This window comes from Astyanax mexicanus, chromosome 16 (assembly GCF_023375975.1).
Source record: "Astyanax mexicanus isolate ESR-SI-001 chromosome 16, AstMex3_surface, whole genome shotgun sequence".
Lineage (NCBI taxonomy): Eukaryota > Metazoa > Chordata > Actinopteri > Characiformes > Acestrorhamphidae > Astyanax > Astyanax mexicanus.
This window is the reverse complement of record NC_064423.1, coordinates 36,968,433-36,993,376: the sequence shown is the minus strand read 5'-3', so window position 1 is coordinate 36,993,376 and position 24,944 is coordinate 36,968,433. Positions and strand designations below refer to the sequence as shown.

The 24,944-nt window shown below is 40.0% G+C and overlaps 1 protein-coding gene across 8 annotated transcripts in view; it reads left to right on the top strand.

Moving 5' to 3' along the window:
* Positions 1-24,944, top strand: part of LOC103032915 (plectin) — a 283,581-nt gene that overhangs the window by 130,685 nt on the left and 127,952 nt on the right. For 7 of the 8 annotated variants that reach the window (XM_049465597.1, XM_049465593.1, XM_049465595.1 and 4 more), the window contains 5 exons: positions 9,011-9,061; positions 10,233-10,316; positions 12,571-12,717; positions 20,224-20,307; positions 22,059-22,229. In XM_049465597.1, the coding sequence (XP_049321554.1) occupies positions 9,011-9,061; positions 10,233-10,316; positions 12,571-12,717; positions 20,224-20,307; positions 22,059-22,229 (537 nt within the window). The remainder of the gene's footprint in view (positions 1-9,010; positions 9,062-10,232; positions 10,317-12,570; positions 12,718-20,223; positions 20,308-22,058; positions 22,230-24,944) is intronic. The other variant, XM_049465599.1, reaches the window with a different exon arrangement.

Genomic DNA, 24,944 nt, shown 5'->3' with positions numbered 1-24,944 from the left:
CAGGGAAACAGGAAGTTGTGAATTACTAATTAAATGTTCCTACATACTCTGATCAACTTCGTAAACTACTGTAGAAGTGACAGAAATACTTTTATTAAATTTATTTCCTAAGAATTGTTAGGGGTGCCAATAATTGTGGAACAGGTGATTTTATGAAGAATAATTATTTCTTAGTCAGGGATTTTATTTCCCCCTTAAAATTTACTTAAGTTAAAGGTTGGACTTTACTTTTTTTTCCCATCGTGGTCCTATATTATTTTGAACAAAACTCAATTTATGAGAAGCTAAAGAACACATCTTAACCAGGGGTGCCAATAATTATGGAGGGCACTGTATATTATAGTAACATCTAAGCAACTAACACCTGTACCATTAGCAACCTACTAGCAAAGCAACATTTTACAACCAGCACCTAAAAAACAACAGCAATACCTTAGTAATCAACCTATTAGGATAGTAGCCACCTACAATAAAGCAACACTGTGCTCTCTAGTTTATAGTTATCATCTAGAGATCATTTGTAAGCCTTATCAACCATCTAGCAAGTCCTTATCAGCAGCCTTGCACAACCTTTGTAACTCTTTTGGTAGATCGGCCCACTTTCCCCAAACTAGGGGTGTCTTAGACCACCTGCTTTAAGCTTGCAGTGTAGAACCAAAGCAGTTTTTCCAGTGGATAAACAGCAGCTGTGCCATAACACACATTAGAAACTAGCTTGAAAGTCATTATCATTAGCCTAGCATTGCCAGTGCAACTCTTTTCAAAGATCTGCCCACTTTCCCTAGACTGAGGGTGTCTCAGACCACCTTCTTTGAGCTTTCAGTGTAGTACGAAAGCAGATTTTTCCAAAAGATAACCAGCATAAGTGCCGTAACAACACATTAGCTACCATCTAGCAACCTTTACAACTGCTTAGCATCATCTTAGCAGCAAACCCATTACGTAGACCATATTTTCCTTTCAATTAAAAATCTCAATATGATGTGTATAACAAGTCTAGGCTTAATCCCTAATGATGCATTTAAAAAAATATATATTTTTATTAATTAATTGGTTAGTCATTAGTAAAGCCTTAGATGGTCTGAAGATGATCATCACTGCACCCTTCAGCAAGACATTTAGCTGCAGATAACCCCACTGGATCACACCAGCCCCAGTAGCTAAACGATAAAAGGTGCTAATGCATACATGCTAACTCCAGTTAACTCCTGTCCAAGCATTTTTGCTATTCTCATTTCTGTGAAACTGCCACGCTAGCCTGAGGTAGCGCAGCCGACGCACGCAAGCTATTTTACTGGTTTCCCTGCATCCCTGCTTTATACTCACCCCAGTGGGGGATAGAAACTTTAAGAAATCCATTTATGGTGGCCCCTGCAGCCTCGCCTGTCAGATCCCCAGGCGCTTAAAACCAAGGGTCAGCCCCGGAGCTGTTTAATAGCTACTCCCAGCACCTCGGCCGGCGTAGCCCTGCCATGACTCGTAATAAATACTCACTTGATGGCCTAGAGTTCTCCTCTCCCGCACTCTTAAAAGACCCCAGAAAGATGCTGCCGTGATCCTAATGCACTTCTGGCTAGTGCTAGCCATATCATACTTGTTATCGCTGAGAGCAGTAAGCTAAACTATGTGCTGCTTTTCGTCTAGACCAGAGGTCTTCATATCTGGACCTTGAATCCACTTTGAATCCAGCCCTGGACTGCATTTGCCACACAGTTGCATCAGCTGTTTCCCTTAGTCCAGGGAGAAGAGAATCCAGGACTGGGAGTTGGATTCAGGGCCCAGATTTGAAAACCTATTTCTATACCAGTGACTGCTGAAACTAGGGCTGGACAATAAATCGATAGATGCAATAACACCTTGAATAACATTAAACTGAAATTGCATTTCCCTCAAGTGCCAAAAAAGTAAAACTTATTTATCCATACATAAAACGAAGACTTGAACTAATTCAAGATCTTAATTCATCAAATTTAACATCAATATTGGAATCATCATATAATGTATTTTTTTTTTTTTTTTTTTTTTTTTTTTTTTTTTTTAGCTTATAGCCCTGTATGAAATGAATCAACACCATATTTTTATTCCCTTCTGTTGTATAGAAATGACTCCAAAATTGGCCACCATGTTGTTAAATTTGCAATAGAGACCCGAGGCGGAACTGAACTCACAAACTCTTTTGGTAGAGCAGCTAATATTCCTTAAACTAAAGGTGCATCAGACCTCCTTCATTGACCTTTTTCATTTTTTTTTTCCAATAGATGACAAGTTTGTCCAGTAAGTGTAATGTTTCACCAGTAAAAAAGTGTAGTTCACATAATTTCCACCATAGCTGACAAAATATGTCACATATGACAAAAAAAAATGTATTTGGGCCACTTATACCTGCTATGTGCACATAACCTACAATAGATTGTTAGCAAGTTCCTATCCACTGCAAAAATGCCTACAGGTGCAGAAAATGATGGACCACAGCAGCTACGAGGTTATTGATTTTGTTAGCTGAATGCTCAAAAAACATCTATGGACAGTCTTCAATCTCACATATGAAGTAATGTGAAAAAGTATCAGATTTGCGTAATTTTATCTGCGTTGTGAATGATGCCTAAGTAATATTGTTAGCGAGTTAGCATGCCATCCGCTGTAAATAAATGGCCACTGATGCAGGCTGCAAAAAAGCTGCAGAAAAGCTGCAGAAAATGGCTGACCACAGCAACTGTGAGCTTAGTGTTGTTGTGAGCTGGATGCTGGACATTCATCCTAAAGCAGGACATGTCCACGCTGGGTGGACAGTCTTCAGTCACCCACCCTCTATCCCCCACCCTCTGCATTAGCTTCCTGTCTCCTCTACACGACTACGGCCCAAGATGGATATCCCAGTCACATGAATGCATTCATAAATGCATTTCCCGCGGATTTATTGCAGCCCGATCGGAGAATGATGAACAGAACGGAGACCCCTCGCCCCGCTGACCCCGGAGGGAGAACGCAAGCAAGTGAACGAGAGGAAGAGAGAGAGAGTGAGTGCTGGAGGGACAGAGAGTGGAGGGAGAGGGGGATTGTGGGGGTGGAGGGATGGGACAGTGACAGAGATAGAGAGTGCCCCCCTCTCCACCTGTGAGATGGAGCAGTAAAGCGCTGTCTGCCAGGCGATGGGCTCATTCCGCACAGCCCGCCACCAGGGAGCACTGGGCCGGGGCTATAAACTTAATGAAGTTTGACTGAACTCATCAGCTTCTGAGAGCCAGGATCGCAAAGACTAGGAAAGCAGATGCGAGAGGGGGAAAGCTGAAATTTCCTGGGGAAGAGGCTCACTTAGAGGTCATTACCGCTCTCCACAAAACTTTCATGTGGACGTGGGGATGTTAGGGGGTTAGGCCCACCTATAATGGGCCCTAGTGTTAAATGGCGGGATCGTAGAATTCCTTCATAGTTTGACCTGTTAACCCTTTTCCTTCTAGAGGTGGGACACAATATTATTATTGCAATATATTGTTTTTATATTGTTTTTAGTTGTGCACATTATTGCATGCTTTATCGATTCATGGCATCAAATATTGATATTTATATTATATTATTATATTTTTATCTCCTGTCTTATCCTTCTTTTGTAAGTTCTGTGTACTAAGTATATCTGATGCTTGATGCCTAAGCATCCATCCATCCATCCATCCATCCATCCAAATGAATAAGGTAAACCTGCGGTGAATAATATGGGTTGTTAAAACTGACACTAGTAAATCCATAATTACTGTTTTTTCTTGTATCATGTGAAGTATTTAAAAAAAAGTGCTTTAAGGATTCTTTAATCAAGGCAGTGGATCTGTATAGTACTATAACAACTCGTGGGACCATCTGACTGCAGAAGTTCTTACTTTGTCTGGACCATTTCAAGCATTAAAATAACTTTAGCATTAAAATAACTACACTTAAATTAAATCAATCCCTTTTACACCACTTGTTTTAAATCATTTGGTGTTCTTTTTTTGATTTTTCAGTGTGTAACAGTACAAGGTCAACATTCTCACTTTTTTATTTTTTTTTGTCACAAATGCTTTATTCAGTACAGTTCAGGAGTACACAGAGACCAGTCCAGTACCCATACCCTCTTCTACTCCAGCCATGCTTTTGCAGTGTGTGCAGCATACGGTTTTGTATTGTCTTGTTAAAAACTGCTTAAACATGTCTGGGAAAGATGTTATCCTGAAGGCTACATACATTGCTTTAAGATCTCAGTGTGCTTTTCTGCATTAATGCTGCATCACAAGTGTATTAGGACATACTGTTGCAGACCCTGGCTTTTAGACGTTATGCTGATAACAATCTGGATTCTTCCCAAAAAAGACCTGCAATACGCATTTTTCTAAGCACAATATTCTGTGTTTCCACTGTGGTCTGGTCCAGGTTCCTCCGAATCCAGTAGAGAAGTGGGTGGGGCTTCTGGACATGGTGAACATGAGACTTGTATTGTGTACAGTAAAGTTGTAAGTAGTATTAGTGAATATGGTAACTCTGTATTGTAGAGAAGTGGGCGGAGCTTCTGGTCATAGTGAACATAAGGCTTGTGTTGTGTACAGTAGTAAAGTTGTAAGCAGTATTAGTGAGTATAGTAACTCTGTATTGTAGAGCTTGTTAGTGATAAAGGTGTAGAGTACAGTAATCTCTTGTTCAAGTGGTTTAATCAGCTATAGTTTAATGACCGTTCTTAATGCAGTGTGAGTCTGAGGGATTGGAGATTACGGCGTTTAACTTAAGTTTGTCCCTTTACCCTTTACTTTTCAGTAATTGTCTCATGAAACTGAAGCTCTTCTGTTCACGTTTGCTTCTCAGAGGCTCAGAGACCCAGTCCCAACTTTGTATTAGAGTGTTTTGCAGATAATACAGGAATGGATGTATACTAATAAATGAAATTAAGTTGACCAGACATAGACAAAGCATCTTATAACTGTGATTACACTAATAGCAAAGCATGTATTTTTATGCAGTTGCATGTATCAAACCTTAGACCCCATAGTAAGATGTTCCAAAAGTATTAACAATCGCCACTGCAGCACTGCAGAATAATATAATAATATCCGGTTCCAGATTTTGGTAATATATCTGGCAATCTGGTAATATTTGGCATGTTTGGCATTTTATCCCTTAATTTTATCTCTTAGAGGTTTAGTTTACTTTTGCCTGTTTGGAAAATATCCATTGTCTAGTTATTCACATATCAACATATATCAGACTGTGTTTTTCTTCATTCTGTTGTGCATGCATCAGAGCTGTTTTTCACATTATACCTCTAATTCTACTGCTTCAGCTCTCTTCTTTTAGATGTTTTTGCTTTCTCTCTCTCTCTCTCTCTCTCTCTCTCTCTCTCTTTCACTTGCTCTCTCTCTCTTTCACCCACCCTTCCATGTTCCCCATCTTTTTAGTGGCTTGCAGAACTTACCATGCAATTCACGTCGGAGTCGGAGCGTGTTGCTATGGTGGTTGCTAGGGATTTAGTCGGGAGTGACGTGAAAAGTCCAAATATTAAAGGTGTCCTTCTGGCGCGGGGGTCTGTTTGAAGCTGCTCTGAATGAGCAATCACTGCGCCGTGTTTTTATTACCCCCACCTTTCATTATCGCGCCTGCCTCTCTGGAAATATCACCATTGATTTTCAAAAACACACCAAAGGATGCAGCCAGGCGAGGCAGTGAGGCGAGTCAGTGAGGCATGTTGAACAGTGCTGACATTCCAGTCCTGCTTTGCATTTGGCTTAATCTTATACACCAATAAAACATAACATTATGACCACCTCCTTGTTTCTAGACCGATTATCCATTTTTCAGATGCACTGATCATATAATATTTACAGACTGTAGTCCTGTATTTGTTTCTCTGTATATTTTATTATTCTTCTTCTCCTTTCATCCTGTTCTTCAATACTCAGGATCAGGACCACAGGATAGAGAACCATCACAGAGCTGATATTATTATTCTTATTTGGGTAGTAGATCATTATTCTCAGTACTGCAGTGATTAGCACTGCTTAGCATGGTGGTGGTGTATGAGGTGTTTGTGTGTGTTGTGCTGATGGTACTTTGAGTGGATTATACACTGCAGCAGTGCTGCTGGAGTTTTTAAACACTTTTCCTCCACTCTATTACACACTCCTACATACAGCCGAAACACATTCTAGACATTCCGTTGCTGCACTCTGTTTCTGTAATAATGATAATAATAATAATAGCCCATCTTATGCAGCTTGAATTTTAACGCAGTTCCTCCAGAATGTAGAAGTATTCTGTAGGATTGGAGGTTTAATAGAGCATCTGGTATCATTCCACACATTTTCAGGCTTGAGATAGGCCTTAGTATAGTATCTGTGTCTTTGAGACTTCAGCAGCATGTGGACAAGCATTGTCCTTTGTATTCAGAACAGGTAGGACCATCAGTTGCAGGACCATAATATCTTAACATTTGGCTCTTTAGATTCAAGATTCAAAGATTTAAAGAGTTTATTGTCATGTGCACAGTAAGAAACAAGTTTCCCCATACAATAAAAATTCTGTCTTTGCTCCTCGCCAAGTATGCTGCATAAAGATAAAAGTAGAAAATATACAATAAAGAAAGAAATACTAACAGAATATAAATATTAAATTGGTGTTAAATTTACATCCAGGATGGAAATATATACATGAAAACAGTAATGTGTTATGGATATTATTTACAAGTAGGTACATGCTATCTACAGTAATGGAGTATAAAAAAAGTGCAAAAAGTTCAGTAGTGCAATTATATATTTTTTTTTTTCGCAGTAAAGTGAGCATATGCCTCTGAGAAACGTGTAGAGAGAAAGGTGAATGGTTATTTCTGAGGTAGGTTCAAGAGTCTGGTAGCAGTGGGGAAGAAGGAGTTCTTTAGCCTGGTGCTTTTGCATTTCACACTTCTGTACCTCCGGCCTGAAGGCAGAAGAGTGAACAGTCCATGCTGGGGGTGGGTAGTGCCTATAAGTGCCTATAATGAAGACCAAAGGTGATCCGGCATAGTAGGAAACACCAGGTCTACTGGACACTAAGTCAAAAGCAGGACTTGGTTTGTCCATGATAGTCCTGTTGGTTGATTCCTTCCCTCTGGGAGCTACTAGATTTTAGACTATGAGTGTATTTCTGATTTCCTCTGTTGTTAGCAGCTATTATGTTGTAATGATTTGATCAGGAAGTGCTTATCAGTGGGATTCCTTTTCCGTTTACAGCAAAAATAGCTTATTTTTGAAAGTACTGGCCTTTTTAATGGAGTGCTATTCTGCAGGCTCGCCTTCTTGATTGTGTGCTTTCAGAATGTCCTTGGCCGTGGGAGGTGAGGGAATAATTGAGCCTGCCGGAGGGAAGAGGAGGGCTGAGGCCAGGGTTGCCATTGTACACAGGGTTAAAGGCAATCAGCATTAGCTAACTGTCCTCCAGAGACGTTAATGCAGGCTGGCGAGCGTGGCGTAAGGGATCAGGTGGCCTCATCCCCACCCTCCACCGGCATTCATGAACTTTCAGCCTCCACAATGAAGGAATTCTCGTAAAAGACATGTCTCAGTTACTCACTGCCTCTTGTTTTCTCCTCCCTCGTCTCACATAAAGCGTTCTCACTCTTTTACTCAGTTTCTGTGAGAGCAGTAGGTTGTAGACCAGTGAATCTAAAACTGTGGTTCAGGTACCAATTGGTGTTATGTGAAACATCCCAAGGTGGTACACTAGATGATCACTAGATGAAGGATCTATAAAGTTTCCACCTGTAATTTTCCTACCATTACATTTGTTTGTGTTTAGTGCTGTATATAAGTATATTAGTCCTGTATATACAGGTGCATCTAAAAAAAAAAAATAGAGTATCATTGAAAAGTTACTTTATTTTAGTAAGTCAGTTCAGTAATTTAAATGTGAAACTCATATTATATAGATGTATTACTCGCAGAGTGATCTATTTTAAGCGTTTAAATCTGAATCTCAGAAAATTCAAATTTTATATAAGATTAAATAGTGCTTTAGGCAGTGCGCCAAATCCTGCTGGAAAATAAAATCTGCATTTCCATAAAAGTTGTCAGCAGGGGGAAGCATGAAGTGCTGTAAGATTTTGTGGGAAAACAAAACTGCACTGACTTTAGACTTGGTAATAAAACACAGTGGATCAACACCAGCAGATGACACGACTCTCTAAACCATCACTGATCATCAGTAAATTTTACAACTCAATTTCAAGGGAGCAGAGTCTGAAGGAAGAGTGGAGAGACACACAGACCAAACTGCTTGAGGTCTAGTGTGAAGTTTTCACCAATCAGTGATGGTTTGGTTAGACATGTCATCTGCTGGTGTTGATCCACTGTGTTTTATTATCAAGTCAAAGTCCAAAATGGCATTTGTAGGTGTTAAATGGGAGTTTAAGTTCGGTTAAAGATGGTATGTGATCTAAAATGTTTGAGAACCACTTTTGTAGACATCCTGACCATCACTTTTTTGTGGACAATACATTTTAATGACTGCATTCAGCTTTTTTAAGTTGGCCCCTTTGCTGACACAAAGGCACAAACACACTGGTTGCCAAGGAAAAGTATCGCCAATAGAATAGAGCACTCTGAAGAAGAAACTTGATAGTACCTGATAGTACCATGCTTAATTTACTGCCAGGTAACATATCATGAAACATATGTTATTGTGATAAATGATAAGCACATCTTATTTCATCTGTGCCTAAAAACAAACTGCCCAGATGCACATTTTGAATATATATCACTGTACTTAAATAACTATGGTATTAAATTAGTGTTTTTCAGAATCTGCCGCTAATACATTTTGTCTGTGTGTGAAAATGATAAATATTGTGTATTGTGAAAGAGACATAAACTCTTTTTCATACCCTTGAGTTCAGCAGAAACATTGAACAAACGTGTCCCAATACTTTGGTACATATTGGGTATTTCTCTTTCTGCTGAACAGTCTGTCTGATAGTGACTGCTGTTGAGCTAATGTTGATCTGATCTTTTCTCTTCTGTAGATGTCAAGTGATCTTCCAGCAGGACGAGGTGTGGAGATCCTGAAAAGTGAGGTACTAGCACAATACCCACACACCCTGCTCTGTCACAGTGTAGATTTATATACAAAAGTCGAGGAACAACAATAATAGTTTTACCATGTCCCATGTAAGCTAATAAATAACCTTTTAAAATACAGCCGCAAATACCTCAGAAACCTCAAGTCAACAGCTCCCCAGATAAGAGAACCTAAATGCTTCACAGAGTATTTTGGTTTGTTTAACACTTTTAAGTTACTACATGATTCAAGTTTTGCAGAATCACAATGTTATAATATCATGATTATTGTGATATTGTATCATGAGATCCTCCCCCCTACTTCATATGTCGTGTCTTTCACCTGTATCATCCATTGTGAAGGACAAGTAGAAGGTTCTGGATCTAGTAGGATCTGGAAAAGCATGTTCTTTGGCCCTGTATAGCTTATTGTTAACACTATTTAAAAAAACTAAGTGCTTTAAAGGCTTTTTTATTTAATACAGAGGGTCTGTACAGTACTATACATTCTATAACTACTCTATATGTATTTCTTTTAAAAAAACTGTGTAAAGAATTTGTCAGAATGTGATATACTGAGTATTACAGAATCACTGTATTGTGATAATATTGTATTGTAAGTTGGCCTGTGATTCCCGCCCCTAGTCCCAATACTTTGTGTATGTGGGTCGTAGAGAGGCTCTATGGACTGAATGGTCAATGGTCATTTGGCAGGCAGATCAATAGCAGATTAAATGGTAATGACCGGTCCATTGATCAGTCCCGTATTCAGTGCTACAGGCCCAGAAAGAGAGATAGAGGGAGAGAGCGAGAGCTGCCCAACCTGCTGTCCATCCCCCTTCTTTCTCTCTCTCTTACACACACACAAACACACACACACACACACACGTGGCTAGGCTAGTTAGCCTTGGAAAAGAGAGCCCCAAAGGCCGATCAATATCTTTAGTTTTGTCTGCCTAATTGCTCATTGCTTGACATTGGCACCCGACAATACGGGAGCACGTTAGTGGGGCGATCGACTCTCTCTCCCCCTCTCTTTCCTTCTGCCTTCTGAAACCACCTCACGCCCTTGCTGTCTCTGTTCGCTTCTCTTTCTCTTCCTCACTCTTCTCTTCCACTTCCTCTGCTGCGTTCGCCGGCGTTTGGTCTGTGGGAAACCTGTCGGTGGGTTGGCGGGTCGGCTGGCAGTTGCGCCGTCGGGATGCGAGCGTCCAGAGGCTCCGCAGAGACCTGCTGCTGTCTCACCAGGCCCGCGACGCCCTGAGCGCTCAGGTAAATCCACTTGACTAATAACCAACAGGCAGATTAGCTTCTCTCTCTCTCTTTCTCTCTCTCTCTCTCTCTCTCTCTCTCTCTCTCTTTCGCTCTTTGTCTCTCTCACGCTCTCTCTCTCCCTCTCTCTCACTCACTCTTTTATGCCAATGAGCCGCAGGAAATTATCTTTCTTCGTTTCTCTTCCTCCGCCTCCTCCTCCTCCTTTCTTTTCCCCTCCGTCTTATGATTACCTTCCACCCAGCGCGCATAAGAACACAGAGTGCATAAGCGTCATTTTGCGTAGCACCGTATTGATTGCACTCGTCGCAAATTGCATGCATAAATGAATACGTGAGGGGGCATTTATATTGCACAATTATGAGCCCAAGTGCAAAGGCAAACACAAGGGTCCGCCTCACAAGAGAGCGGCTTTGGCTTAATAATAATAGTAGCGCATCTATAAAAAAAAACAGAAATTTGCGTTGATTGCGACGACGCCGCCGCCGCTGTTTGCATTTCATTTGGCATGAGGCGATCAGGAGACGTCCCAGCCGTGCCTCTCCGCCGCTCCTCCACCACCACCTCCCGGATTCAAATGCAGTCAGTATTGATCAGGCAGCGGCTGGGGAGTAGAAATCAAAACACTGATGCCACTCGTGAACACCTCGCATACATTCCCTCCTCCATCTTCTCCATGTTCGCTTTTAAGTCCGATAATTGTTCAAGAAAAAAAACGTAAACCAGCGTGAATTCCCACTATTCACGAGAAAACCTTTGCATGTCTTCGCTATAAGGAAGAGCGCTTTTCTGCACTCTTTCCGTGCATGCTTTTTTCCAGTGGTAGTGTGCTAATGTCATGATTTAAATGAAGTATTGATCAGTTTAGGAGGGGAGAATGGAGAGAGAGAGCGAGAGCGCGATTGTAAGGGAAAGAAAGAAAGAGAAAGAGAGCAGGGTTATCGGCTTGCATCGCACACCGAAAGCCTTGAAAGCCAGCGCGAAAGAGATGAGATGGGCTGAGAGGGATTTTTTTTTTATTTTTCCTTCGTTTTTTTAAGATTAAGCTCAGAAAAAGGGAAGACACAGCCATCTTCCTTTCCCATTTATTTTTCTTTTATTTATTTATTTTATTTTTTTAACCCCTGAATCCTGCAGGAGCCAGGAATTTGATCAGGTTGCCAGTTCCAAGATGAGGATGAAGATAGGAAACAGAAACAGAACAGCATCGTAATATTTTCTTTTTCTTCTTCTTCTTCTTTTGTCCCTCTTTTTTTGGCTTTGCTCGTCAACACAGCGCAATCAGCGGCGGAGATGGAAGCGGGGGGCGCGAGAGCTTGATTTAAGTGATTGAGAAAGATGAATTTGCGGATTACTCCCTGGCCTCTAATGAACGTTGCTGATTAATTGATCGGCGGGCGGCGGCGGCAGTGGATTGTTCCCGGGCCTCGTTCCCGTTGTTTTTGGATAAGTGCCTTCTTTTGCATATGCGACAGTGAAGCAGAAGAAGCAGGAGTAGATTAAGACGAAGATAAAAGTGGAAAGAAGATGGAAGGAAGCTGCTGGACTGCTGAACTGGTACCAGGGCTCTGCCAATCCTACTCCTCCTCCTCTTTCTTCTTTCCTCACTGCTTGCCACCCAAACCTCCCTTACGCTCCTTCCCTCCAACATCATCAAGCTTCCCCTCCTCCCTTGCATTGGTGACAGTTTTACATTAATTATTAGTTAATTGATTTATTAATTAATTGACCAATTAATCAATTATTTAGTCATTATTGTGCGAAGTGAGACAGGAGGCCTTGTTGTTGTATTAAAGCTATAGTTACGATTTGTGGATTAAATACTTTAGCAATAGAGACAGTACTGAAATACTATTTCAAACAGTGCAGATATGTACAGAAATATGATTTTCATTTAAAAAAAAAAGATAAAAAACGTCTCGTTTTAAATCTCTAAAGCATCGCTTTCTCCTCCATAGCCGAACAATGGACGTAGATCTAGACGCAAACGGCTCGATTTCGCATTTGCCTAAGAAGGATTGATTTTTGCTTATTTATTCAACGTGGAGCTGTTCGATCTTCAATGGCTAGGCGTGTAGAAGGTGCAGGGGCGGTCGGAAGCCTAGCCGGCTGGTCAGGGGCTCTCCGGCTGGATGTAGAGATGTCGGGTCGGTGGTGGTGAGTCCGGGACTGGAGCCGTGGAAGGCGCGTGCAGCCGGGCTCTTTGTAGTGGATTGATTTTTCTCTCGCCCTGCCTCCTTTTGTGGTTCGATAGCTGGACGTCCAGGAGCAGAGGCTGTGGGAGCTGCAGAGAGAGCTGCAGGAGAGCCAGCAGGAGCTCCAGCGAGGACACAGCCGCTGCCAGCAGCTCCGCGGGGACCTCCAGGGCGCAGCGCAGCAGCTTCACCAGCTGCAAGCTCAGGTAGGAGAATCACTGCCAGGCCCAGGCTGTGCTCAGGCCTCCTTTCTCTATCCCTGTCTCTCTTTCTCCCTCTCTATCTCTCTCTTTCATGTGAATCACTGATATACTAGGCATTTACCAATCAACGGATTCGCAAGTCTGTGAAAATGATTTAAGTTAAAATAATGGATACAATAGGCAAAACAGTCACTAGGGTGGTGGTGCCCTCAAGGGAATTTAGAGCTTTAATACCTTTAGTTAAGGTGTGTCAGTGTATAAAATGTAATAATGTATTTGTACAGTTCTGTAGTGTTTATTTGGTTAATTGATCATATTGAGGAAAACCATTTAGCATAAAATGTAAAATAGAGAGAATATTGATCTATTAATGCATTGAATGTTCAGCACCTAAAATTGTTCATCCGGAGGAAAAAAAAAAAAAAAAAAACTAAAAAGCTTTTTCTCTAGCCTGTAACCAAATGTATAATTTTTCATCATTTTTCCAACATTTATTTTCAGTGTGTCACTGATCACTCATTTGTCACACTTTACAGGTTATGTCTTATCATTATTATACCAGCAAATTCAGCACATGAATGAAAATTGTGCTACAAAAAATACAGTACAGTAAAAGGGCCCATATTTAAACAGAAATGCTTCAGATATTTTTTTCTCTTATTTGCACAACAATGGTTTGCCAATATGGATGAACAAGAGTTGTACACTATATTCACTGATTCACTGTTTCTTCTCAAATCAAGACTTCATCTTACTTTTGTTGGAGTAGCTGTTTCATCTATCCAGCAGGGAAGGTCAGCATGTGGATTAACATCACTCCACCTCACCTCACTTTTCCCCAACTCCCCAATTCATCCCATCCAAAAGTATTGAATGGAGCTCCATAATTCCAGAAAACACAGTTCATCCACTGCTCCACAGCTAAAAATAGGGTCTTTATGTCCAGTTCTAGCTGTTGCGATGTGATGTTTGATAATGTTTATCTGCTGTAAAGTGTTCTGTTAAATTGGCAGTACTTCACTTCACTACAGGGACTAGACAAGCTGTGTTTCCTATTGAAAGGAAACAAAAATAGTCTGCTGTTCTAGGCTAAATCCTTGTCTGGAAAACTGACCCATAGTGTAGGTTGTCAATAATTTGAACATCTGTGGGTTGGTGGTAAAGTAAACCATCTAAATAATGTTTCTGGTTTGTAAAATGTAAAATATGCTGGGGTTTTTTTATACCCCTCTAGCTCACACCTAGCATTAGGCTTGTACCCAATAAGTTCACACTATACAACTTAAATACTTAAAATACTAAATACGGCAAAATAAATAAATAAATAAAAATAACTGGCATACAATTTATGGTTTTAGGGCATTTTCACACCTCTAGTAACCTCAATTGAACCGCACTAAGGGTACAAATGAACCAGAGTCAGTTTTAACCAAACCAAATAGTTCTGGTGTGAAAATGCCCATAAATACTGTAGAAATACGCCTTACTGGAAAAGTTTAAATCAGTTTCTCAAAAAATTAAAATATTATAAAAGACCAATTGGTACTTTTGGCAGTGTGGGCAGTGTGCCAAGTCCTGCTGGAAAATGAAATCTGCATCTCCATAAAAGTTGTCAGCAGAGGGAAGCATGAAGTGCTGTAAGATTTTCTGGGAAAACAAAACTGCACTGACTTAATAAAACACAGTGGACCAACACCAGCAGATGGCATGTCTCTCCAAACCATCACTGATCATCAGTGAATTTTACATTTCATTTGTAAATCAAGGGAGCAGAGTCTGGAAGAAGAGTGGAGAGAAACACAGTCCAAACTGCTTGAGGTCTAGTGTGAAGTTTCTACAATCAGTGATGGTTTGGAGAGACATGTCATCTGCTGGTGTTATATCAAGTCCAACGCAGTGCAGTGTCTACGGTAAACAAGTTTCTTGCCGTCTGCACAGAAACTAATGGTTTGTACAAGGAAAAAGGTTTCCTTGTGCAATTAAATTCTTTCTTTGCTCAGCGCCAAGTGTGCCACATAAAGAGAAAAGTAAAAAAAATATATAATAAAGCTAGAAATAATAAACTAACTAAATATAATAATTACATTTGTATTGGTAGAATGTCCATCCGGATCTAATGCATGTATTGCTGCTACAAGCTTTTTTACGTAAAGTGCTGTGAGGAGCTGTGGAGAACTCCAGCTGAGGTCAGAGCTCTTTACAGACATGTTCTCAGTCTGTTAGCAGCTCCTGTAACTTCAGCCACAGAGATTCTGGAGCAGTTAGAAGATGAACTGCTGCTCTCAGTGTAAAGATAATGGGACACCTGATCAGGCGGTTCTGTACAGAACCCGACCCATAGACTTTATACTGGGCTGTTCAGCACTAACACTGTTCTACTTCAGTGACGCCAGTACAATAACACAGTCTGTAATCCACAATATGAGGAACAGGTGCTCCACAGCTGCCTGGGCTTCTGTCTGCAGTCCTCCTGTTTCACTACACATTACGTAACTGCTGATAACGATACACGTTCAGATACAAGATCTCATTTTATATTAATATTAATAATAATATAATAATATAAAATAGTATGCCTATCTGTTGTACACTCTGTTTTGGATTGGAGTGTTTAAGGCCGTCGTTTTGACTTTTTGTTTTTTATTTCTTTTTACTCCAATTCTTTTTTGCCCCTTTACTAAATCCACTATTAAATTCTTCCCTTTTTCTGGAAGCTACCACTTTTATGGAGATGCAGATTTCATTTTCCAGCAGGTTCTGCATGTTCTTGTTCAGTGCAGGTCCACAGGTTCTAATCCACAGCCAATACTGACCCACACTGACCTTTTTATTATTTTTGATCCCTCATTGCTCCTATCCACTCCCATTTATTTTCGCCCACAACCAAGGCCTAGAGTTTAATTTGTCCAACAGCCACCAAACTTCATGTGTTCCTTCAGGGCAGGTCTAATATTGGGTCGGTGCATCCCTTGCTAATGGTCCAGCTCAAGTTGTGGACTGGATTTTTGGATCGGTAAGTGGATTGGCCCTGTCAGTCCAGAATCCAATACTGATATAAAATCTAATTTAGATGGATGTAGCTGGGTTCAGTAAATTGATCAGTCCCATTGATAATTTTAACTATCCGAAACTTGGTTCAAATAACTTTAATATTGGGACCGATATTATCCCTAGAAAATGGTCTTGCACACTGATTTCAATGCCCACACTGTGGGGATTGAAATCAGTACAATGGGTAAACCTAATTATATTAAAAACTGTGGACTAGATTCTGGATTTGTAAAAAGGGATTGGCCTTTCCATCCGGTATCTATTCAATGAGTGTGAATGATGTTAATATTGTACCTGACATAGAATCAGGTGTAATTCCCCACAGTGCTAGCACTGGGTTGAGGGAATTGATGATCGGTCTCAAAGATTGGCCTGATTATCTGATACCTGATTCAGGCAATTTTATTCATGTGAGGATCCAATATCCAATCCTAATGTTTAGGATTGTTAATGGTCCAGAGCAAGCTGTGGACTGGAATCTGGATTGACCTTTGTGTCTGATATCAGATTACTGTCATTTCCAGGCTGTTGAACGCACCTAAGTGTAAACCCCACCCACTAATTTTAAAAAGAAAAAAGTACAGGCAGCACCTGATTATAAGTCACAGTTGTCCACAATATATAACATGATATATTTACACAGACAGCTGTTACACATTAACAGGATCCACTGGCAGACATGTGCCCAATTTTGAAAATTATTTAATGTCGAATAGCTGCAAATACTTTGTAGTCCTGACGAGTCCTGGATTAATCTACACGCTTGTTTTATTGAAAACAGGTTGGATGAGTAAAGCTTAGATTTCCAATGTTTCGATTGAACTGGTGTGTTTTGGCAGCAGGAAGCTCGTTAGCATGTACACAAAAAACAACGTATATTAGCTGCACCGTTTAATAAGCCACAGTGTTTGAAGCATGTGGAAAAAAGTAGCCGCTAATAGCCCGGAAATAATGATAGTGAATAATGCCAAAATTGTCTGATTATATTATAACTTGTATAACGGCTATACAATCCTAAAATAGTTCTAGAATGGTTCATTCGTAGTTAAATGTCCAGAGCAAGTTGTGGATAAGAATCTTGATTGAAAAGTGGATTGTCAATATCTAACATGATACTACTGCAAAATTAGATGAAGGCTGCCCAGAGCACAAATTGGCCTGATAATTATTCAAAACCTGATTCAGATGATTTTTTGTTACCATAGGGACCAAAATCCCTATTAATATCGAACCCAATACTGATACACAATCAGATCAGTCCCATCTCTACACTCTTACTTTACTCTTACACACACTAGACCTGCAGATACAGACCTCCAGTTATCCTGGCTTGTGTAAAGAAGGAGTCCAGGCAGGAAGTCTCTGTTTACTGTGTTTTACTGGAGCCGTTCTGCAGTCAGACACTCACTGGCTACAATAAACAAGCGGCATGTCCATTGCATTGTTATCGGACCTCTTGCGAGTTACTGCATACTGGCATACAAAATGATTCGCAGGCTCAGACAAAGCCAGCTATTTGACAGGTATATATATAAAAAACGAACATGCATGAATAAAAAAACAAGAGGATACATAAACAAACGGGCGACAGAGCCAGCCTGAGGCTTTATTGCTGAGATTTGCTGCACATCCTCTTGTAAACCACAAACCCTCCCTTTCTGAAGAAAAAGCGCTGACCAATCAGAGGCCGGGCCAGCGCTGTCGATCAGTAGAGGCTGTGTCACCTGTCGCTAGGCGTCACGGCAGACTTGAGAGCGAGGGAGAGAGAATAAGAGAGTGAGAGAAAGAAAGAGAGAGAGAGAGAGAGAGAGAGAGAGAGACAGTGATGAGTAATTCAGGCCAGCCACAGTCTGTCCAGTCCTCATTATAGCCGTGAGGTGTGAGCCACTCACTGGACTCAACCTTTTCTCCCCTGTAGAGAAATGTCTAAGCCTTATACACTATACACTACTGGTCAGAACTTTTAGAACACCCCAGTAGTTTCCCCTATTTCCCTTCTTTCTCACTATTTTCCCTCCTTTTTTTTTGCCGTTTAAGCTCTTCAGGTTCAATAAGTATCCTGAAATAGTTCAAAATCCAGTAAATTAGTATGGCACAAAAGTTAGCAGTAAACTGCCAAAGCTGAGCTAAATTAAACTAAAGCTTGCATCTGGTCTGTAGCAATTGAAATAAACTGAGCTTTGAAATTAGATGCAAAAAAATACCATTTATCAAGTCTGTAGTAAAGCAGTGTTGGAACAAATTGGGTTACTTGACTCTACTGCAGAATTTACACATTTACACATAGCCCATTCACACTTTCATCATACTAACTAGAATAAGACACAGAACCACAGGAGAACTCTGTAACTATTAAAAGTAGAAGACTTTTCTTTAGATAAAATTACAGATGAAGTAAAAGAGTGGCGAGTACTGTTTCCTACACCTTCAAAAGACTCTTGAAAACTGGAGAAAACTGCTACAGGAAGACATCTGGCTGACCCACATGGAAACAGCTTTAGTCTTTAGCTCAAATTATCATGATTAAGGACTGAGTCTCAGTTTCAGCAGTGAAAGGGAGATTTATGAGGTCTGACAAGTGAAGTGTAGTAATAGTCATTCATAAAATGATTAAATAAAATAGCTTCTCTGGGTCATACAGCACTGCTACTGGAATACTGGAATACTAAACTAAACTTTTAACTGGTAGTGTAAGTTCAAACGCTTGTGGACACCCTTACTAAAGAATGCATTTAGCTGGTACCAGTTAGTGACAAAGATGCGCACAGCTTGTCTTGTCCCTGTGGAGAAGTGTTTTCAGTAGAATAAATGGGCTAGGGGATATGAAGCGTCCCCCAGTATTGAGCTGTGGATTAGTTCAACTGTGTTTTCTTTGGAATGATGGAGCTCCATCCAATATATCTGAATGTGATTAGTTGGGGATTTAATAATGAATTGGTAAAGGGGGTAAACATAGAACATCCTGACCTTATTGAGGTCTGACTGAATGCCATCAAATCTTTATAACAGTGCTCCAGAATCCAGCAATGAGCACAGTTGTTTAGGGTACTTTTCAGTTCTCCTAATGCTGTGATGAAGGGTGCCATTTTATGTGAGGCCCACTCGTTTGGCAGATATTCACACTTTCTGCTGTTCTAAACAAAGTTTGCTGAATAGGACTGTGGTCTGGTCTCATTACTCCACCCCCGTGACGCTTTACTCTAAATCTACAGTGTAGAAAATAATGCTTTGTCCAAACGTTTGACTGGTACTTTACACATAAATTAATTTGCTAATACGTCACCAGGTTTTGGGTTATGGCAGGGACCAAAATTGGTACAATTTGTGATTAATGTGTTTAAAAAGTACATATTTAGGTTTCCAGATGAATTGTGTGTTAATGTGATGCTGATTTTAGGCACCTATCTCAGTTATCTCAAAAATAAGGATAAAAAAAAAAAAAAACACAGATCACATTAGTTCCAGGTTTCTCCTGGACACCCCAGCCAGACATGGATATGTTCCATTACATCAGCAGCTCACCTGATTTACCATCATCAAGCTCAGATAAAGAAGGTGTTGATATGATGAGATACTAGTGCATCTCGAAAATTTTGAATATCATTGAAAAGTTGCTTTATTTCAGTAATTCCGTTAAAAATGCAGAACTCATATATATTATATAGACTTATTGCACACAGAGAGTGATCTATTTTAAGCATTCATTCCTTTTTGTTGTTGATTATTATGGCTTATACCCAATAAAAACCCAAATAGCAGTGTCTCATAAAATTATATAAGACCATTTGGTACTTTTGGCAGTGTGGGCAGTGTGTCCAGTCCTGCTGGAAAATGAAATCCGCATATCCACCAAAGATGTCAGGCGACATTTCACATTTTGATTTGAATTACTAACATAAATGAACTTTTCCATGATACTTAAATTTTTTGAGGTGCACTAGAAAATAAGACTCCACAAGGAGATATTTGGAGCTGTTTTTGTATGCATGCTATTTGTGTTTATTGTAATATACATGTATATTGAGTGCCCATAAGATCCAGATTAACCTAATTAGAAAGAAAACACAGAGTTGATTTCCCCAGGGCTTCCATATGTGCCCTTTACAGCCCCTGCACAGTATTGGTGTACATTTTCACAGTAGATGAGAGGTGGAGATGAGCTGATGGAGAGCAATCATCAGTTGACCTTGGTTGGTGCTAGTTCATCTGGGCCCTTATTGTTATTCACAAGCCAGCATAAACTGTACCAGACAGACTCTGAACACATTAGCATGTGTAATTATTCTGTTCTTAGAGTCAGAAATCAGACTATGAGAGGATGAACAACGCCAGTGTTATAATAGTTGGAAAGTTAAAGTGTTGAGTGTTTGAGCTCACTCTACTACAGTAGCTGCTGAGTGACAGTTCTGTGGAGTGAATTGTGTTTGTGTGATGTTTTGCCTCTTTTTTATCTCATAGCTGGATGAAGCGAAAGGGCGGCTGGTCCAGGTGGAAGGTGAGAATGAAGCTCTCCTGGGATTCAAACGTCTTCAGGCAGCTGAGGTAGGACCCATCATACAAATTCCTATTACATTTCCCAGATAGACAGAAGCAGCTCAGTGTAGGCATTAGGGATTCAACGGTACAGTGTGGCCACGGTTCGGTTCGTATGGCGGTTCTTGGGCCACGGTTTCGGTTCGGTTTCGATATATCAATATTATTTTGCTCCAACATGCACTGTGCTTTTAACTCTTTGTTTTAAATCAACCAGGTGCTCATAATCACACTTGCAGAGCCAAAATTAAATATAAAAAAGGCACAGATGAATTAAAATCACAACATTTATTATTAAAAAGGAACACTTATTCTTACTATTCATCAAAAACAGGCATATTTAAATAAAGTTCAGTAATATGAAATGTAAACATGAATATTATTCAGTTAACTCAACCAACAAATATTGTCAGCCAGTCACATACTTTAAGAACATACCAAACTGATATCACACTGTGCTTTATCTGCTGACTGTGCTTTTACCTTGTTCATCAAACTCAACGCTGAAGACAAAATGATCCCAAACATGGGATTTATAAGCTGAGGCGCCTCTTCAAATGTACTTTTCTCCGTTTTGCGTTCACTGGACATGATCACGCAGCTGAGAAAGATTTGTTTAATTATCCCTCAAATCTTAAGCGTCTGATATCAGAGCACTGATTCGCTCCTGGGAAATTCAGAAAAAAATCTGATTGGTTGTTCCATGGTTGTGGAGAGACACACTTAGAGAAGTTTTATCACCAGCGAGCCAGAACCAGACAGAGACAGCTGACTAAACTCAAACTTTTTATTATCTAAACAGTGCTGCTTTACTGCGGGGCTGTGCATTACTAAGAGCGTTTGTTCGCTCTGTTAGTGCGCGCACCGAAATATCGCGGTTCTTACAGGTGTATCGAACCGTACGGTTTGATAAAATACAGAGAACCGTTGCATCCCTAGTAGGCATTCACAGATTATTAGTCACTATTGCAGTACAGACAATATTGTTACTTATATCGGTAGTGTGTCTTGGTTTATCAGTCACTACCTGTGTTATAGCGTTAGTGACATTACCTGCAGCCGCTAAATATTACACCTATTTCCAAATGTTTGTGGATAAGTCTTCTAATAAATGCATATATTCCAGCAATATGTCATATTTCATTGCCAACGTGAAGCATATCTGACATAAAAGCAGCTCAGTGTTTGCTTCCACGTGGTACTTTTTTTTTTTTAACTTATGGTTAAGTGTTGCTTATTAAAGGTTTTACAACCTAGTTAATTGCCATTAATAAAATTCTTTATAGCCCTTTGTAAAGTCATTACAAGTGAGCCTTATTTTAAAGTTGGACCGAATGAAGTTTGAATATCCTACATAATTAAGACATATAAAATAAAATCTATGTTTAAATCTTTGGCTCATTCAAGTTCATGTTCATATATTGTTTAAATATATATTTATCATTAAAGGTCTAAATGGTGAGCAACTTAAAGAAGCGGAATACATCTATAAATATTTAGACATGTAGCGAATATAGTACCTTTTTAAAGTGTGATTCTCGTGGGAGCTGTGTGATCTGATGGAGTTAAACAGTCATGGCTGAGGGGCTGTTTGGAGGAGGCCAGGACTGTCTGTAAGAGCTCTGATTATAGCTGGGAAATGAGGGCTGCACCAAGCTGATTGCCAAGAATCACCTCCATCAGGGGTCAGTGTTAGATGTGCCTGTGCCCTGTCCTGTGTTGCCACCCTCAGAAGTTTAGTGTGTGTCGCTGCCCTGCAGGTGGAGAGGCTCAGTGCGGAGCTGTGCTCCATGCGAACGACAGCACTGCAGAAGAGCAGCGAGGAGGTGCAGGAGGCTCAGAGGAGGTGCAGGACACTGGAATCAGAACTGTCTAAAACCCAGACTCAGCTCACTAAGTGCCGGGACAGGACACAGGACGTCCAGAAGAAGGTAGGAACTGGGATCATTCTTTAACAGGCGCTAAACCCTAAACCAAATTTTTTTATTAATCGATTTAATGTGTTCCTCTGAATTAAACGTTTTAGAAACATTTTCAAACCTTTAAAAAAAGCTTTTATTGCATTCATTTCCTGCAGCGCCCTCACATGTTGAACTATGCTATAGGCGAGGATGACACTCTAGTATGCAGATCAGTCAATCAAAAATACTGCCCTCCTGGTGACATCCAACCATCTGGGTCTCATTGCTATCATAGGCACACTGCTTAGCCCAATCAGCTCTTCCTTCTGCCCTGCCCCTAAACCCATACATCACCCAGTGCCCCTCACAATCTAATCTGCACATTTGTTTTAGCCTTTTTTAAATTTGAGATGGGAGTGGAGTCAGTAAAATCAGGGGTTTTAGTGCCCCTTTAAGCTTTGTCTGCATTAAAATTAGACAAGGAATTAAAAAAAAAATACTTTTAGGGCCAGATTATCTCCACAAACTTGCTCCGTGTCACATAAGACCTCATTATTGACATCTGGAGAGCTGAAATTGTTCTTAACATACAAGAGTAACAGTAATAGAGATGCTGTTCTGACAAGCCTCAGAGTCATTTTGACAAGAACCAAACTGTAATGTCCTAAATGACTAGGTCAGAACATCTCCAAAACATTCTGGCGTGTCCTTTGAGGTTACCAGAATGCAGTGGTCAGTACTTATTATCAGAGTTCTCCAAGGAAGGATAACCAGTGAACTGGAGACGGGGTTATTGCCCGCTAAGGCTTGATGATGCTAACGGAGGCCCATCTTTACAGCATACAGGCCTACTTAGGGTGAGACTGAGGTGTTAAAAAAAACTGTAGCAGCACTGCTGTGTCTGATCCACAGAGCTGCAACTAATGATTATTCTGGTAGTCAACTAATCTGACTATTTTTTTCTGAATAGTAGATTAGTCAATGATGTAATGTTTCTGGCATTACCTTCCATCTGTGCTTGCTGTGGGTGTGGCTTTCTTTTAAGCTTTCTCCATCAATCAAACAATAGAAACAGCTGAACGTAGAGTTTACATAGTTTAAATGTCCAGAACATTGTCTTTAAAATGGGGAAAATGCTGCTGTTAAGTGGCGAAATGTGTAATCTGTTGTTTTTGTAAAAGATCTTTTAGATAGGAAAAATATAGATCTGTCTGTCTGTATGTTATATACTATAATCATATACAAACAGCCACAGCATATGATCTAGCCACTGGTCATTTTTTCAACTCAGTATTCTACTAATATTCCTCATATATAAGGAAAATAATAAACTGTGCAGTATATTATATCTGTATAATATGCTGGGAATTGAAGCACCACTGATCTTATTGAGAATGACAGCTCCAAAAAGCTGGATTTTCAGCTTTGTGTTATTGTATTTTGAGGAGAGTTAGAAAAAGACCCTGCCAAAGCCCTTAGAACTGGCCTCAGAAACTTTGCAGTATATCTTTTCACACCGTGTGAAAAGCGTTCTTTCCAAGATATTGTTTTATGTCCATTTCTGGCAGGGGCTTCATAAAAGTTTGGAAAGGAACCACATGTTTTTCACATATTATAGGCCTCTGACCCCTGGGTTAGGCAGAGCTCCATCCTGAAACTCTGCTTTAAAAATATTCTCTGCTTTATATTTATATTTATACACACTTCTAAGCACATTCCTGATGTACATTATATGTATATGTACATTATATATGCAGGTAGTTTCTTCACAGACATCAGAGAAAAAGAAATTGCCACAAAACTATCAACTGTAATTCTGGTAACTGATACAAATAATTAAATAAACCTATAATATATTGGCTACCCATATATCTTGCACCCTACAAACCCATTGTTTATTATTTTCTTTCCGGGCTCTCCTCCAGATCCGGAGTGATGAATGACAGCTCAAGTGCATCCATCATCTCTGCATCTGGGTAACTTGATTTGATGCCATTTCTTTTGCAAAGCTTCTCAAACATTAAAGCTAGAGCTGACCAAAACGTCTGGCAGACGTTAGTTGTACTATTGTTCACAGGTAGCAGTTAATTTTCCTGACAGTCACCTTTAGACCTTGTTTTGTAAAATTTCTAAACACTTAGTTTAATTTTGTTTTCCTCAATATTCATGTTTCCCTGCCCAGATTTGACTGAATAATGGAAAATGAAAAATGAGCCTACATGCAAAATTGACTAAATGACAAAGCACAAATACAGACTTGTCAACATGTACCATATTTTGCATAATGGGTACGCATTTTGTCCTAGTACACTGTATATTGTACGATTCTGTGTTCTAAAGTCTGCAAATGGTTTGATCTCACATTACTCCATAATGTTTGTGTAAATTTGTCTGTGTGAGGCTTTTCACTCCGGCCAGTTAGCAATGACGCTAATCTAGCAAGCTACCTATTGAGCCATCCGCTACTTTCATCCACATATCACTTTCCTCCGAATGATCAACACAGCATCGCTGTGCTAAAGCCTCCTAATGCTTGCTCTGTCTCTCACTCGCTCTGTCTCTCTCTCTCTCTCTATTGCCTAAAATAACCAGACTAGAAAATAAATGTAACAAGAGAGCCAAGCGTTTCCAACTATACTAATGTTATCAGGCTAACTAACAACACATTATATCACATTGGACATTATACACTAACATCAACCAGACTTGCTGAAAGATGGCAAATAATCTTATATAGATTATGAT